This window comes from Astyanax mexicanus, chromosome 1 (genome assembly GCF_023375975.1).
Source record: "Astyanax mexicanus isolate ESR-SI-001 chromosome 1, AstMex3_surface, whole genome shotgun sequence".
In the NCBI taxonomy this organism is placed as follows: Eukaryota; Metazoa; Chordata; class Actinopteri; order Characiformes; family Acestrorhamphidae; genus Astyanax; species Astyanax mexicanus.
Genome location: NC_064408.1, coordinates 1,436,551 through 1,454,441, shown reverse-complemented (window position 1 = coordinate 1,454,441; position 17,891 = coordinate 1,436,551). Strand labels below are relative to the sequence as shown.

The 17,891-nt window shown below is 40.5% G+C and overlaps 1 protein-coding gene across 1 annotated transcript; it reads right to left on the bottom strand.

The window, feature by feature from the left end:
• Positions 1-1,341: 1,341 nt before the first annotated feature.
• On the bottom strand, positions 1,342-14,991 carry LOC111190479 (collagen alpha-2(IV) chain-like). Its single transcript, XM_049465198.1, has 6 exons — positions 14,469-14,991; positions 12,384-12,520; positions 12,161-12,253; positions 5,473-5,627; positions 5,156-5,203; positions 1,342-1,704 (listed from the first exon to the last, which is right to left on the bottom strand). The coding sequence occupies exons 2-6, from the start codon at positions 12,463-12,465 to the stop codon at positions 1,342-1,344; spliced, it is 741 nt and encodes a 246-aa protein (XP_049321155.1). The 5' UTR covers positions 12,466-12,520; positions 14,469-14,991.
• Positions 14,992-17,891: the final 2,900 nt, after the last annotated feature.

The following is a 17,891-nucleotide window of genomic DNA, read 5'->3' as shown; positions in this document are numbered from 1 at the left end:
TGAAAGTAAGAGCTTTACCACACTCACAATGTAGGAATGTAAGGGAATTGAAGGAATTAAAGGGACTAAACAGCTTTGTAGCTTTAAGAAAAGCTCTTATCAGTGAGGAAAACCAGTAAAAACAGCTTCAGTTTACTAGAGAGAGTAAAGATCAGACTCTGGATCAGTGGAAGAAGTTCATGTGAAGATCTGATGAGTCCAGATCAGAGTAAGAAAAGAGGAGGTGGAAGTGATTACCCATCATGCCTAGTGCCTACCGTACAAGCCTGTAGGGGCGGAGCTATGATCTGGAGTTTCTGCAGTTGGACAGGTCTAGGTTTAACAACAGTATGTGCTGAAAAAATGAGGTCAGCTGACTATCTAAATATACTGAATATAGACCAGGTTATTCCATCAATGGATTTTTTCTTTCCTGATGGAACAGGAATATTCCAAGAGCTCCTCCCTCTCTCTCTCTTCTAGTCTGAGCAACCGGAGCCAGCAAGCTGGTGAGCTGTTGCTTAGCAACCATGATAGTGAGCTAACTATTCACATTATTCAAATAATTGTATTGCATGTCTTGTGTGAAATTACAGCGCAATTTAAAGGAAAAATGGTTTGAAGAGTGTATTTTTCTGCTGTGTGTTTTCTGTTTAAACTGAATGCTTCACAAAACACCCGATTTTTCTAAAAACATAAAGCTGTTTCAAATGGAAACAGATGGGAAAGTTCCCTGAATTAGACAGAGGTGGTGTCTCTCATTTTTGTTTACCAATCATGCAAATCGTTCTAGATAATGTGTTACAGTTACAGTAGATACAGAATCACCAGCACTTTAATCTGTTGTACCCGTACTGCTCTGTAATTAATCTACAGTTACAGTAGATACAGAATCACCAGCACCGTAATCTGTTGTACCCATACTGCTCTGTAATTAATCTACAGTTACAGTAGATGCAGAATCACCAGCACTGTAATCTGTTGTACCTGTACTGCTCTGTAATTAATCTACAGTTACAGTAGACACCATTATTGATATTATTTAATCTTGTTTACTTGCTTCTTCTACTTCAACCTGCTGAAGGTAGGGATGGGTCTGGAGATCACCTGGAATCATTGGGCTCCAAGCATCAATACCCCCATAGCAGGGTACCACCCAAACACCTACTTAATTAGGGGTAATTGGTTTAGGAGTAATTTAGCCCAGCTAATTCACCTGCCAGGTGTATTTTTTGGAAGGTGCGAAGAAATCTGAGTACCTGGAGGAAACCTGTATGGACAGGAGGAAGAAGACCTGAGCAAAAAGTTCACGTAATTCCAAAAAAATAATTTTATTCTTTGAACTCTGTAAAATTCTGATAATCAACCATACACAGGTGCACATGTTACATCACGTCCAGGTGGTCCAGCTATCCCCATTGGTCCAGGTGGTCCAGGGTATCCAGGAGATCCATCTCGTCCAGGTGACCCATCTCGTCCAGGTGACCCATCTCGTCCAGGTGATCCAGCTTTTCCAGAAGGTCCACGTGGTCCAGGTATTCCAGGTGACCCATCTCGTCCAGGTGATCCAGCTTTTCCAGAAGGTCCAGGTGGGCCAGGTATTCCCTGTAAAGCCTCTACCTGGTGAAGGTGTTCACACACCCAGCCTTGTTCTTCTCCAGGGATAAACGGCGTCTCCAAGCTCACCTGATCTCCAACCAGTTTACACCCACTCACACTCTCATCCTGTAGAGTTACAACTACAGTCAGTTACTCACCCCCAGATCACTCCACTACACTCCCCACATAACTCTACAGTCAGCTACTCACCCCCAGATCACTCCACTATACTCCCCACATCACTCTACAGTCAGTTACTCACCCCAGATCACTCCACTATACTCCCCACATCACTCTACAGTCAGTTACTCACCCCCAGATCACTCCACTACACTCCCCACATCACTCTACAGTCAGTTACTCACCCCCAGATCACTCCACTATACTCCCCACATCACTCTACAGTCAGTTACTCACCCCCAGATCACTCCACTACACTCCCCACATCACTCTACAGTCAGTTACTCACCCCAAGATCACTCCACTACACTCCCCACTTCACTCTACAGTCAGTTACTCACCCCCAGATCACTCCACTATACTCCCCACATCACTCTACAGTCAGTTACTCACCCCCAGATCACTCCACTATACTCCCCACATCACTCTACAGTCAGTTACTCACCTCCAGATCACTCCTCTACACTCCCCACATCACTCTACAGTCAGTTACTCACCCCCAGATCACTCCACTACAATCCCCACATCACTCTACAGTCAGTCACTTACCCCCAGATCACTCCACTACACTCCCCACATCACTCTACAGTCAGCTACTCACCCCCAGATCACTCCACTACACTCTCCACATCACTCTACAGTCAGTTACTCACCCCCAGATCACTCCACTACACTCCCCACATAACTCTACAGTCAGTTACTCTCCCCCAGATCACTCCACTACACTCCCCACATCACTCTACAGTCAGTTACTCACCCCCAGATCACTCCACTACACTCCCCACTTCACTCTACAGTCAGTTAATCACCCCCAGATCACTCCACTACACTCCCCACTTCACTCTACAGTCAGTTACTCACCCCCAGATCACTCTATTACACTCCCCACATCACTCTACAGTTAGTCACTTACCCCAGATCACTCCACTACACTCCCCACATCACTCTACAGTCAGTTACTCACCCCCAGATCACTCCACTACACTCCCCACTTCACTCTACAGTCAGTTACTCACCCCCAGATCACTCCACTACACTCCCCACATCACTCTACAGTCAGTTACTCACCCCCAGATCACTGCATTACACTCCCCACATCACTCTACAGTCAGTCACTTACCCCCAGATCACTCCACTACACTCCCCACATCACTCTACAGTCAGTTACTCACCCCCAGATCACTCCATTACACTCCCCACATCACTCTACAGTCAGTTACTCACCCCCAGATCACTCCACTATACTCCCCACATCACTCTACAGTCAGTTACTCACCCCCAGATCACTCCACTATACTCCCCACATCACTCTACAGTCAGTTACTCACCCCCAGATCACTCCACTACACTCCCCACATCATTCTACAGTCAGTTACTCACCCCAGATCACTCCACTATACTCCCCACATCACTCTACAGTCAGTTACTCACCCCCAGATCACTCCACTACACTCCCCACATCACTCTACAGTCAGTTACTCACCCCTAGATCACTCCACTACACTCCCCACATCACTCTACAGTCAGTTACTCACCCCAGATCACTCCACTACACTCCCCACTTCACTCTACAGTCAGTTACTCACCCCCAGATCACTCCACTACACTCCCCACATCACTCTACAGTCAGTTACTCACCCCCAGATCACTCCACTACACTCCCCACTTCACTCTACAGTCAGTTACTCACCCCCAGATCACTCCACTATACTCCCCACATCACTCTACAGTCAGTTACTCACCCCCAGATCACTCCACTATACTCCCCACATCACTCTACAGTCAGTTACTCACCTCCAGATCACTCCTCTACACTCCCCACATCACTCTACAGTCAGTTACTCACCCCCAGATCACTCCACTACACTCCCCACATCACTCTACAGTCAGTTACTCACCCCCAGATCACTCCACTACACTCCCCACTTCACTCTACAGTCAGTTACTCACCCCCAGATCACTCCACTATACTCCCCACATCACTCTACAGTCAGTTACTCACCCCCAGATCACTCCACTATACTCCCCACATCACTCTACAGTCAGTTACTCACCTCCAGATCACTCCTCTACACTCCCCACATCACTCTACAGTCAGTTACTCACCCCCAGATCACTCCACTACAATCCCCACATCACTCTACAGTCAGTCACTTACCCCCAGATCACTCCACTACACTCCCCAGATCACTCTACAGTCAGCTACTCACCCCCAGATCACTCCACTACACTCTCCACATCACTCTACAGTCAGTTACTCACCCCCAGATCACTCCACTACACTCCCCACATAACTCTACAGTCAGTTACTCACCCCCAGATCACTCCACTACACTCCCCACATCACTCTACAGTCAGTTACTCACCCCCAGATCACTCCACTACACTCCCCACTTCACCCTACAGTCAGTTAATCACCCCCAGATCACTCCACTACACTCCCCACTTCACTCTACAGTCAGTTACTCACCCCCAGATCACTCCACTACACTCCCCACATCACTCTACAGTCAGTTACTCACCCCCAGATCACTCTATTACACTCCCCACATCACTCTACAGTTAGTCACTTACCCCCAGATCACTCCACTACACTCCCCACATCACTCTACAGTCAGTTACTCACCCCCAGATCACTCCACTACACTCCCCACTTCACTCTACAGTCAGTTACTCACCCCCAGATCACTCCACTACACTCCCCACATCACTCTACAGTCAGTCACTTACCCCCAGATCACTCCACTACACTCCCCACATCACTCTACAGTCAGTTACTCACCCCCAGATCACTGCATTACACTCCCCACTTCACTCTACAGTCAGTTAATCACCCCCAGATCACTCCACTACACTCCCCACTTCACTCTACAGTCAGTTACTCACCCCCAGATCACTCCACTACACTCCCCACATCACTCTACAGTCAGTTACTCACCCCCAGATCACTCTATTACACTCCCCACATCACTCTACAGTTAGTCACTTACCCCCAGATCACTCCACTACACTCCCCACATCACTCTACAGTCAGTTACTCACCCCCAGATCACTCCACTACACTCCCCACTTCACTCTACAGTCAGTTACTCACCCCCAGATCACTCCACTACACTCCCCACATCACTCTACAGTCAGTTACTCACCCCCAGAACACTGCATTACACTCCCCACATCACTCTACAGTCAGTCACTTACCCCCAGATCACTCCACTACACTCCCCACATCACTCTACAGTCAGTTACTCACCCCCAGATCACTCCATTACACTCCCCACATCACTCTACAGTCAGTTACTCACCCCCAGATCACTCCACTATACTCCCCACATCACTCTACAGTCAGTTACTCACCCCCAGATCACTCCATTACACATCCCCTGTGGTTTAAACTCACCTCTGCAACCAAGAGCCTTCTTCCTTTAGCCTGAGTAATTATCCAGTCCTGCACACACACACCGTCAACTGTTAATAGGGTATTGCTAGGTGGTTAACATGGTATTGCTAGGCATTAACTGGTTTATAGGCTGTTGCTAAATAACTGTTAATATGTGTACTGTATATGTCGTTTCTAGGCCATTGCTATGTGGCTATTAGTATATTGTTGGGTGGTTTATAGGGTGTTGTTAGGTATTTGTTAGGGATTCATGCTAATGGTGATACATAACATCTATATTCTGAATTTGATCACTTAATACTCAGGTGATAAATTACCCTTAGTTTAGGTGTGAGTACAGCGAGTCTGATGTTGGATGCTTTGGCGCTACAGTAGTTCGCTGCTTTAGTACAGTCTCCTTTCGCCTCCCAGAGTAAATAGAAAGAATTGTCATGAAGAAGCCACGCCCCTTTATTCTCCTCCAATACCGGCCCTGAAAAAATCACAGATACAACAAATCCAGTGATTACATTCTGGATGAAAATCCTTCTTCAGAACTGCACAACAAATGAGTTACGAGTGGAGTGGGTTTAGCAACAAACAATAGGTATTTGGTGGTTTCTAGGGTATTGCTACATGGGTGATGCTACGTGCTAAGGTGTTACCTGGAAACTGATGCTATGCGTTTGGTAATAGGTTACGAGATTATTGCTATGCAGGTGCTTGTTTTTTGTTAGGTGGTTGTTAGGGTGTTGCTCTCTATTTGTAAGGTGTTTTCAAGGATAGTGCTAGTTGGTAGGGTGGGTGAGGCTAGGTATTTGTAAGGTGGTTTCTTAGGTGATGTTAGGTGGCTGCTAAGCCATTGCTAGGTATTAATACATTTACAGGGTTTTGCCTGGTGGTTGGTAGGGTATTACTAGCCATTTGTATGGTGGTTTCTAGGATATTGCTAGTTTGAAGGTTGGATGAGGCCAGGTATTTCTAAGGTGGTTGCTTTGGTGATGTTAAGTGGCTGCTAAGGTGTTGCTAGGTATTTATTAATGCATTTACAGATTACTGCCTGGTGGTTGTTAAAGTGTTGCTTTCTATTTGTAAAGTGGATTCTAGGATAACGCTAGTTGGTAGGTTGGGTATGGCTAGGTATTTCTAAGGTGGTTGCTTTGGTGATGTTAAGTGGCCTCTAAGGTGTTGCTAGATATTTGTGAAGAGGTTTACAGTGTATGGCATGGTTGTTATTAGGGTGTTACTAGCCATTTGTAGGGTGGTTTCTAGGACATGAATAGTTGGTAGGTTGGGCACGACTAGATATTTGTAAGTTGGTTGCTTTGGTGATGCTAACTGGAATCTTCTGGTGGTTTTTAGGGTTTGCTAGCTATTAGTAAAGTGGATTCAAAGACATTGCTGGTTGGTAGGTTGGAAGAGGCTAGGTATTTTTAAAGTGGTTGCTTTGCTGATGCTACATATTTGTAAACATGTTTACAGGGTATTTTCTGGTGGTTGTTAGAGTGTTTCTAGCAATTTGATGAATAAAATATTTTTAGGAACAATCTCTGAAAACGGTGGGCGGTGGTGGTGGGGGGTTTCCAGGCGGAATCGACCGCTGTCTTTGGAAGATTACAGTATTTTCTATTTCTGTATTGGTTTCAGTTCTGCATCACCAGTTATTTTTTCACATTTTTTTGTGCTTTTTCAATATCACCCACAGGAATGTGGGTTCCCCTTTTTGAAACTTTGTTCCACTAGAAGTTTGTTCTTCTTGCTGAGAGAGAGTGTTTTGTCTGGTTTGCTGTCATTTGTAGATCAGACCTGGATCTCTGATAATATGCTTTGTGATAACGTCTGTTATAAACCAGAGAAACTGCAGTGTTTATACATCTAATCATCTCTGATTACCGTATTTTTCACACTATATAATATTACACAGCAAAAACACTCTCAAAGTGTGATTTTAACTCTTTCAGATTTAAATGGTGTTCAGTGTTGGAGTTATTTGACAGAGTTGAATATTTCAGTGTTAATCCCACTAAACCCAATAAATACTGGCCAACTCCACAGAGATTTAATTAAACTCCGCCCAGTTAAACACATTATTTGCATAATGGGTGTGTCCCCTAGATCCTAACTTACCATCAGTGTGAAATCTTGCCCACCAGGGCTCCTTTCATTGGGTATTGTGTTATACTTTATTTAATGGTTGTTTGTCTAGCCAATATATTGTAGGCTATAAGAGCAAGTTACCATCCTTTGTACAGTAAATTGTGATAAAGAGTTGGTAATGTACTAAGAAATACAATGGAAAATTACACACTAACCTGTCCTGAATAATAATTAAATAATAAAAAAACGTCATATCAATTGACTAATCTTCTCTTCATTTATATATATTTTTAAACTTTTTTCAGTGTTAGTGTAACAATTTAGGAAGTTAAAGAAATATAAATGTGAGTTAAAAAGGAACTCTGGCTCTAAGGTGTTAAATGTTGAACTATTTTAAAAGTGTTACTTTAACTCCAAAGAGTGTGAAGCTATATAAACCGCGAAAAAGAGTTAAAATCAACTCTGTGGGAGTTAATTTAACACCTGAATTTTTTGCTGTGTAGTCGCATTAAGCAACACTAGTAAGGAACAGGGGTGACGCTATGTTTTGCTTCTAATTCAGCAAGTCTCCCCACTGGGTGTTGAGACCTGTAAAGCTAAGCTAAGCTAAGTAAACAAACCTGTAATTCTTAAAAAAAACATTTTCTTTTAAAGTTAATCGAGTGCTGGATGTTAATCTACACAGATTTCTCTCCTGAAAACGGTTTATTTGGGTGAGTAAAGCACTTCTGTTTATTTACAGTAAGCTTAGATTTCCAGATTTACACTAAGGCTGGGTGCTGCAGCATTTACACTGCTCCGACGCGAAAACGCACATGGTCGCACTACCCCCCTCCAACCGGTCGCATGTGGGCGTGACAAAGGCGTTCCCTGCGTCGTCCAATTAAATCGTTTTAATAAATGGGAAATGCTTTTTATATAAGCTATTATTATTTCCAATACTTAATAAATATAAATGTGTCTTTATAGATATAAATGTTTGAATGAGCTTCATTACACTGTCTAGTGAGCAGTATATAAGCTGAAAAAAGCAAACTTTTCCAATTAAATTACATATTAATATTTTAAAAACCCACCAGAGACTCCAACAATCACAGCAGCCTTTCTCCTCGCTGACAGAGTCCCTGTGAATCAGCAGGGGTTTTATAAAGAACAGGGAAGCCTGAAACTTCTCTTCCAGGCTTCTCTGGACGCTTGAAAGCGGAACTAAAATGTTTTCATGCGCTGCGCTGAGGACGCGTTACAGGCCAACACCTGCTCTCTGATTGGATAGACGCATTGCGTTGGACGGACTCATTTGCATAAAGTTCAGCTCGGCTCAACTTTTCATCGCATCGCATCCCCCGCTCTCGACGCGTCGGACCCATGATGCACCGCGCGACTGCGTCTGACGGAGGCGGCGCTTCCCATTGAAAATGAATGGGATCCGTCGCTGTGCGTTGTCGCGTCGGAGCAGTGTAAATTCACCGTGAGGAAACCTGAGTGTTCCGGTAAGCCAGGGCGATATTGAACAGTGTCTGTTCCCACATAGCTTGTTTTAACACACTAAACGCGCAGGCTACAGTCCAATTTACTCGTTTCTGAGCGACGAAAGAGCTAACACTTAGCGCAGTTAGCGGCTAATGCTAATGCTGTTTCAGCAGTCCTAGCTGAGGTTAGCAGCAGGCCGATAATACTCGTCCCTGAATGGCCAAAAAGCCAGTGCTTAGCACGGATAGTGGCTAATGTTAATACTGCTCCAGCAGTGCTAGCAGGGGTTAGCAGCAGGCTACACAGAAAAAAATGATGAGTAAAATTTACTTTAGTATACTAAATATGCTATCCATGTGCTGAGAGAGTGTAATATGTGTGTTTTAACTAAAAATATTTGAATTTTAGGAATTATAATATATTTCATATCATAAATTATTTGAGTAATTAAGTAATTGTAATTAGGTAATATTGTATGCAGAAATGAAGTAAAGTTTACTAAAAGAAAGGATTAAAATAAATGAAGTAAAGATTACTAAAAGAAAGGATTGATTCAATAAAAATAAATAGAGTAAAGTTTACTAAAAGAAAGGATTAAAATAAATGAAGTAAAGTTTACTAAAAGAAAGGATTGACTGAAGTTCGGTTCACTTATTTACTCTGTGTAACATTTAAATCTTGAAAACAAGTTAAAGTTACTTAAATTTATCTGAAATTAAATTTACTTAAAAAAAGCAAATGCAGAAAGTTCTGAAACTTTTTAAAGTAAATTTTACTCATAATTTTTCAGTGTACAGGCTGATAATACTCACTTCTGAATGGCGAAAGAGCTAGCGCTTAGTGGGGTTAGTGGGTAATGCTAATACTGCTTCTACAATGGGTACTTGGTGGTTTCTAAGGTATTGCTAGGTGGGTGCTATGGTGTTGCCTGTAATTGGACAGGTGGGTTCTAAAATACTGCTGCTATGCATTTAGTAGAAGTTTATTAGAATATTGCTATACACTTGGGTGTTGCTAGGGGGTAGGTAGGCTGTAGCTAGTTATTTGTAAGATGGTTTCTAGGGTGTTGCCAGGTATTTTTTAATACATTTACAGGATATTGTCTGGTGGTTGTTAGGGTGTTGCTAGCTATTTTTACAGTTGTTTCTAGGACTTTGCTAGTTGGTTGTTTGGGTGAGGCTAGGTATTTGTAAGGTGGTTGCTTTGGTGATGCTAAGTGGCTGCTAAGGTGTTGTTAGGCATTTGTTAAGAGGTTTTTAGAATATTTTTTGTTGGTTCCCTTATATAGTTATACAAAAAAAAAACACTCAAAAGCACAATCTAATGCTTTTGTTGTATTTAATTATAGCCTAATTACAATTGAAATATACTAAAGTTGCCGTAAATTGTTTCAAAATAGTAAATTTAGTATATATTAAGTACATATTAATTTTAATGTTGAAGGTCTGTACTTTTTCATGTACTTTTAAAAATATGCTTTAATGCACTTTTCTTTTACAAGGATTGTTGGGTTTTTTGCTAAAAATTTGATACATGGTGTATTAGTATCAGTGGCGGATGCTGGTTTTTCAAGGAGGGGAAGCTCAATTTCGGCCTTAACATATGTAGTTTTATTTATACGTAAATTCTACTCTCCCTGAGATTTTTTTTTTTTGTAAACAAAAGGCATTATTTTCAAGTTTTCACTAAACAACAAAAAGGTACCCATTCTTTACATTGAACAATTACATAAAAAAGACGCTATGACATGAATAAACATAAAATGATCAATAAAAAAAAAACATTACGCAAAATCTTTGGTAAAGTTGGTAAAGAAAAAAAATGCAGGCAAATTTCCTTAAATAATCCCTTTATTAATTTAAATTATTTAAATTATTTTTAATAATAACACAATACTTACTACTGGCCCCTGTTCATTTATGTCCTGAGATTCATCAAGAGGAATGGCCATCAGTACATTTTATTTGTTACAGCACTTCCAGTCAGCCAGCTCACTTTATCATCCCAGAACAGCTGAAAATACCTGTTACTTTTCCCACCTTTTACACCAAATTAATCTGAGCAGTTGATCTGCCCTGCTGCTGTTTAACTAAGTTTTTCTTCGTAAGGAAGACTATCAAATGGATTTTTACACTAAAAGATCGCTGATTCGCTCATTTCGCTGTCAATCAAAAAGGGACTCCGCCTCAGACAGATCATCCAATCACCATGCAGAAGCTGAGCGTCCGGGCCGGCCGAGGCCAGCCCACTGCTCCATAGACCCCCAGAGACGCTGAGCGTCCGATGGGCGGGACAAAGCCCAGCATTTATCCAATGACTCGTCTGGTTTGGCCGCGCGCTTTGCTCCGCTATTGAAGTCTGTGCACTGTTTAAAGCAGCGCTGTGAAGCTGCGGGAATGAGTGAGAGGAAAGCCGCGGTGTTACCAGTGATAAGAAGCTGATTCTGAACTAAGTTCAGCGCGGTGTAGCGCATATTTAATCAGTGACATGTACACACAACAGTATATATTTAATCACTTATTTTTTTTACATTTTAGGGGAAGCTGAGCTTCCCTTGCAGTCTTAGAGCAATCGCCACTGATTAGTACTGAGCAAAAAAAAAAAAAAAAAAAAAAAAAAAAAAATATATATATATATATATATATATATATATATATATATATATATATATATATATATATATATATATATATATAAATAATGAATGATGTATTTTAGGAAAAATCTCTAAAAAGAGTCGGTGCTGGTGGTGGGGGGTTTCGACTGCTGTCTTTGGAAGATTACAGTATATTTTATTTCTATTTTGGATTTTAGTTCTGCATCATCAGTTATTACATCAGTGTTTCTTCTTGTTTGCTGTGATTTTTAGCTCAGACCCCGACGTTGCTTTGGTGATGCTTAAGTCGTAACAGTTTCTAGGGTTTTGCTAGGTATTTATTAAAATGTTTACAGGGTATTGCCTGGTGGTTGTTAATGTGTTTTAGTTGGCATTTATTAATACGTTTACAGGGTATTGCCTGGTGGTTGTTAGGGTGTTGCTTTGTATTTGTAAGGTGGTTTCTAGGCTATTGCTAGATAGCAGGTTGGGTGAGCCTAGGTATTTGTAGGGTGGTTTCTTTGGTGTTGCTAGGGGTATTTACAGGGTTTTGCCTAGTGGTTGCTAGGGGATGGCTAGGTATTTGTTAGGTGGATCCTAGGATAATGCTGGTTGGTAGGTTGGGTGGGGATAGGTATTTGTAAGGTGGTTGCTTGGGTGATGCTAAGTGGCTGCTAGGGTGTTGCTAGGTATTTTTTAGGATCTTTTGGTGGAGAGTATTGTTTGGTGGTTGCTATTCTCAGTCCAGCGTTGATACTGATGTGTTTAAAAACTCCAGCAGCACTGCTGTGTTTATTCCACTCGTACCAGCAGAGTATCAGAGGAGTTTAAGCGTTATCTCAGGATAATTAAAACCTACTTACTGTAAAAGAGTCCAATCAGGATCAATACAGCGATCAATAACAGAGAGTTAAAGATCATCAGCATCATCATCAGCTTGCTGCTCCTCTCTGATCCTGTAGGAGACACAATACAGCAGGACTTAATAAAATAAAGATTAAATTAAATTAGTAAATTATATAAAATTAAAATAAAATTGTGATCATAGTTCTGGGGGTGGTGGTGTTCGGTAACGCTAGGTCTCACCGGGTTCTTTGTGGAGGTTCCTCACTGCTGGAGGATGGTGGAGGGTCTGGTAGACGTCCTCCGTCCTTCTAGGAGACGCCATCTCTGTTCAGATGTTCTTCTGAAGGAAACTCAGTGGAGTGATGTGGAGACTCTGTCTGATACAGAAACTCTGTTAATTTAACAGAAGAAACAGAGAAACTCTAATTTTAACTGGAATTTAATCTTCTTCAGATCTGTTTTAGAAGTTTTGTCCATTTCACATAAACCTGTAAACTTTATCTCAACAAATTTCTGGGTTGTTCCACCTTAAATGTCCCAGCAGTATCATTATGGATGCAGTGCACTCCAGTGTACATTTGATTGATGTGATCGTAAGAAGTTTGCGAGCTTTTTTAAAATCTGCTAAAATCACGTTCAGGTTTTATCTCCTTAAAAATGATTCTAATGATCCCGGTGAAGAGAGCTCTTGTGAAAAGGAGAATAAAACTGAGACTCGCTACTTTTATGCTAACAGGATTTAGCCATTCCACCTTAAATGGCCTTAAGATTGTATTATAGCCTCAGTGCACCCTTTACTTTAGCTTCATATTCCGCTAAAATTCATCTACGCTAATCTAGCTCAATGATAAAAGACGTAAACGATACAAACAAAAACTGTGAACTGTGGGTAATGCTGTTCTATAACCTCTAACTCACTCTGCCTCACTTTAAATCACTCTGCCTCACTCTACCTCACTCTGACTCACTGTACTTCACTTTACGTCACTCTACCTCACTGTGCCTCGCTCTAGCTCGCTCTGCCTCACTCTACTTCACTTTTCACTTTACATCACTCTACCACACTATACCTCACTCTGCTGCGCTCTAACTCTACCTTACTCTAGCTCACTCCACCTCACTTTACATCACTTTACCTTGCTCTGCCTCACTTTCATTTACTTTATGCCACTCTACCTTACTTTTCTACCTCACTCTGCCTCACTCTACTTAATTTTCATCACTCTTCCTCACTGTACCTCAATCTACCTCACTCTGCCTCACTCACAATTCACCCCAATTTATATCCCTCTGTCTCACTCTACTTTATATTCCACCTTACTGTACCTTGTTCTACCTCACTCTAAATCACTCTTCCTCTCACTCTGTTTCACTCTACCTCACTGTACTTCACTTTTCACTTTACATCACTCTACCACACTATACCTCACTCTGCTGCGCTCTAACTCTACCTTACTCTAGCTCACTCCACCTCACTTTAAATCACTCTACCTTGCTCTACCTCATTCTGCCTCACTCTACTTTACGTCACTCTACCTCATTGTACCTTGTTCTACCTCACTCTGCCTAACTCTGTCACTTTGTCACCCTACCTCATTCTGCTTCGTTCTAACCATACCTTATTCTAACTCTGCCTCACTTACGTCACTCTACCTTGCTCTGCCTCACTTTATTAATTTACTTTACGCCACTCTACCTTACTGTTCCTTTTCTACCTCGCTCTGCCTCACTCTACTTTAATTTTCGTCACTTTTCCTCACTGTACCTCATTCTACCTCACTCTGCCTTACTCAACCTCACTCGGCATAACTCTGCCTCAATTCACCCCAATTTATGTCCCTCTGTCTCACTCTACTTTATATTCCACCTTACTGTACCTTGTTCTACCTCACTCTAAATCACTCTTCCTCTCACTCTGTTTCACTCTACCTCACTCTACTTCACTTTGCCTTACTGTATGTTAGTCAACCTGATGCTGCTTCACTCCACCTTACTCTATTGTAATAAATCCAGAATGTATTTTGGATTTTATCTTTACATAAAACATTGTTAAAATGACAGATTGATCCAGTATGAATTCAGAATATTGAAAATCAGTCATACCTGGCTGTATCTCTAAAGTTCAGTGAGGGTGAGTAATACAAAGAATAATGACAAAGAATATTAATCAATAATAATAATATGCAAATTAAATCAGTAAATAAAAAAATGTTAAATAAATAAATCTTGAATTATCTTAAACTCAAATTAAAACCAAATCAAAGCTTAAAAAGTCTAATAATAATATAATAATAATATAATAATAGTAGGGAATCACATTCTTACAGCAGTTAAGATGTTCTGAAGAAGTTCTGAAAAGACGTTCTGTAGACGCTGTGAGGACGTTCTGTAGACGTTCTGTAGACGCTGTGAGGACGTTGTGAGGATGTGGTCTGGACGTGGTCTGCTGGTTCTCTGTATTGGAGTTTTCTGTGAGATGATGAGTTTTTCTCAGGGTTGTAAAAAGACGAGTTGCTTAATTCAGAAGTTCTTAAAGCGTTTAAAAAGCAGACGTTCTGTCGTCTCTCTTCAGTCTGAATCTCAGATTCTTCCTTTTGACCTTACTCATACTTACGTCTGAAACATTTAAACACCCACAAAACACCAAACAGGAAACTGAGCTCCTTACATCATCTGTTCTTTTAACATCTGGCCAGACAAAACAACACAAACTATACTCACACAAAACTCACACAATACTCACACAGTACTCACACAATACTCACACAATACTCACGCAGTGCTTACACGATACTCACATATTACACACATAGTACTTATACAGTACACAGTACTCACTGAAAAGTCACAGTTCCCACAAAATACTCACACAGAACTATGTACTTACACAATACTCGCAAAGTACTCACATAGTACTCATAATACTCACATGATGCTCGCACAATACTTACACAGTGCTCAATGAATACTCACACAGTACTCACACATGATTTTTACAGTACTCACAGAATACTCACATGATACTTACGCAGTATTCACAATACTTACACTGTACTCATGCAATACTACCACACTCTCACAGTACTTACACAGTACTCACTAAATACTCACACATGACTCATACAGTACTCACAGAATATGCACACAGTATTCACACAATACTCATACAGTACTCACATGGTACTCACACAATACTTACACAGTACTCACATGATACTCAAACAGTACTCACTGAATACTTACACAATACTCCTTGAATATTCACACAGTACTTACACAATACTCACAAAATATTCTCACAGAACTTACATGATACTCACACAGTATCCACAGAATACTCACAGCACTCACAAAATACTGCCACAATACTCACACAGTACTCATTCATGATTTATACAGTACTCACAGAATACTCAAAGAATACTCATGCAGTGTTCACATGATACTCACACAGTGCTCACAATACTTGCACAGTACTCACACAAATACTACCACAGTGCTCACACAAATACTACCAAAATACTCACACAGTGCTTACACAGGACTTACTGCATACTCACACAGTACTCACATGATACTACCACAGTATTTTCTCAATACTCACACATTATTAAACAATATTCACAAAACTTACACAGTACTTACACAATACTCAGTGTACTTACTGAATACTTCCACAATACTTACTAAATACTCACACAGCTCTTACATTATTATACACACAGTACTTACACAAAACACAAACTTTTACAATACTTGCACAGTACTTACACGATACTCAGCATACACACAGTATTTACACAATACTCACAAAGGACTCACATAGTATTCACACAATACTCATGCAGTACTGACAATACTTACACGATACCGATAGTACACACACAGTACTCACACAGTACTCACTGAATAGTTACACAATACTCACATAGAACTCGGTACTTACACAATACTCGCAAAGTACTTACACGATACTCACAATACTCATACATTGCTCACAGAATACTCACACAGTACTCACACATGATTTATACAGTACCCATACAGTACTCACATGATATTTACACAGTACTCACAAAATACTTACCCAATACTCCCTGAGTATTCACACAGTACTTACACAATACTCACAGTACTCAAAAATACTACCACAATACTTACACAGTGCTCAGACATAATTTATACAGTACTCAAAGAATACTCACACAATATTCACACAACACTTACACAATACTGACAATACTTACACAGTACTTACACAATACTTGTAGTACACACACAGTACTCACAGAATAGTCACACAATACTCAAACAGTACTCATACAATACTCACACAAAAACTCTGTACTTGCACAATACTAGCAAAGCACTTACACAATACTCATACAGCACTTATATTATGATTTATACAGTACTTATACAGTACTCACATGATACTTACACAGTACTCACTGAATACTTACACAATACTTACTGAATAGTCACACATTACTTACTAAATATTCACACAGTACACAATACTCACAAAAAAATCCTCACAGTACTCACTTGATACTCACACAGTACTCACACAATACTCAAAAAATACTACCACAATACTCACATGGTTTATACAGAACTCACAGAATACTCACACGATACTCATACAGTGCTCACATGATACTTACACAGTGTTCACACAATACTTACACAGTACTCACACAATACTACCACGATACATTACTTACACAGGACTTACTGAATACTGACTCACACATGACTTATACAGTACTCACAGAATACTCATACAGTACTCACACAATATTCACACAGTACTCACAAAATTTAACAAAACTCACACTGTATTTACACAGTACTTACACAATACTCACAGAACACACACAATACTCACTATGTACTCACACAATACTACCGCAGTATTTTTTTGCAATACTCCCACAGTACTAAACAATATTCACAAAGCTTACACATTACTTGCACAATACTCAGTGTACTTATTGAATACTCACACAATACTTACTAAATACTCACACAACACTCACTATATATTCACACAGTGCTCACTGAATACTCACACATTACTTACACAATATTCACACAATATTTCCACAGTGGTCACACAATACTCACACTATTTTCACAATACTCACACATTACTCACAGTACTTAACCAATACTCACAGAGTAGTCCACAATGCTGACAGAATGCTCAACTCACAGAATACTTACACAATACTCACACAGTACACAGATTACTCCACAGATTACTCCACAATATTCCACTCATACAGTACTCACAGAATACTCACACAATACACATTACTCACACAATACTTACATGGTCACTATCAGAACCACAGATCCCATTTTAAGTCAGATATACACAGTGCAATGTAAAAGTATTTATTTTATTTTTATTCTTACATTTTTCAGATTAGCAAACACATTTTAATGTCAGACAAATATAACCTGAGTAAATATAAACATGATTTTTTTAGATAACGGTTTCATTTATTAATGTAACGGATCAATACAAACCAGTCTAGTCTGAGAGTTTTTCCCCTTAAACAAAATAACTTGGTTGTTTCACTCTTAGCATCAACCACTGCAATCAAGCCTTAACCCAGCAGTTATAATGGCCACTTTATTGGAAACACCTACCTACTACTTTGTGCTTTTGCTGACTGGAAGCTCCATTCTGCCCTCTGGTGTTTAATAGGGGTCACTGCTTTCCTTACATTTACAGTT

What these genes read in the sequence shown, in the direction of transcription:
- LOC111190479 (XM_049465198.1), bottom strand. Translation starts at nt 12,465, where the DNA reads ATGGCGTCTCCTAGAAGGACGGAGGACGTCTACCAGACCCTCCACCAT. An exon ending in CCTGATTGGACTCTTTTACA is followed by an intron (nt 5,628 to 12,160) that starts GTAAGTAGGTTT and finishes TGATTTTTTCAG; the next exon opens with GGCCGGTATTGGAGGAGAAT. An exon ending in TACTCACACCTAAACTAAGG is followed by an intron (nt 5,204 to 5,472) that starts GTAATTTATCAC and finishes GTGTGTGTGCAG; the next exon opens with GACTGGATAATTACTCAGGC.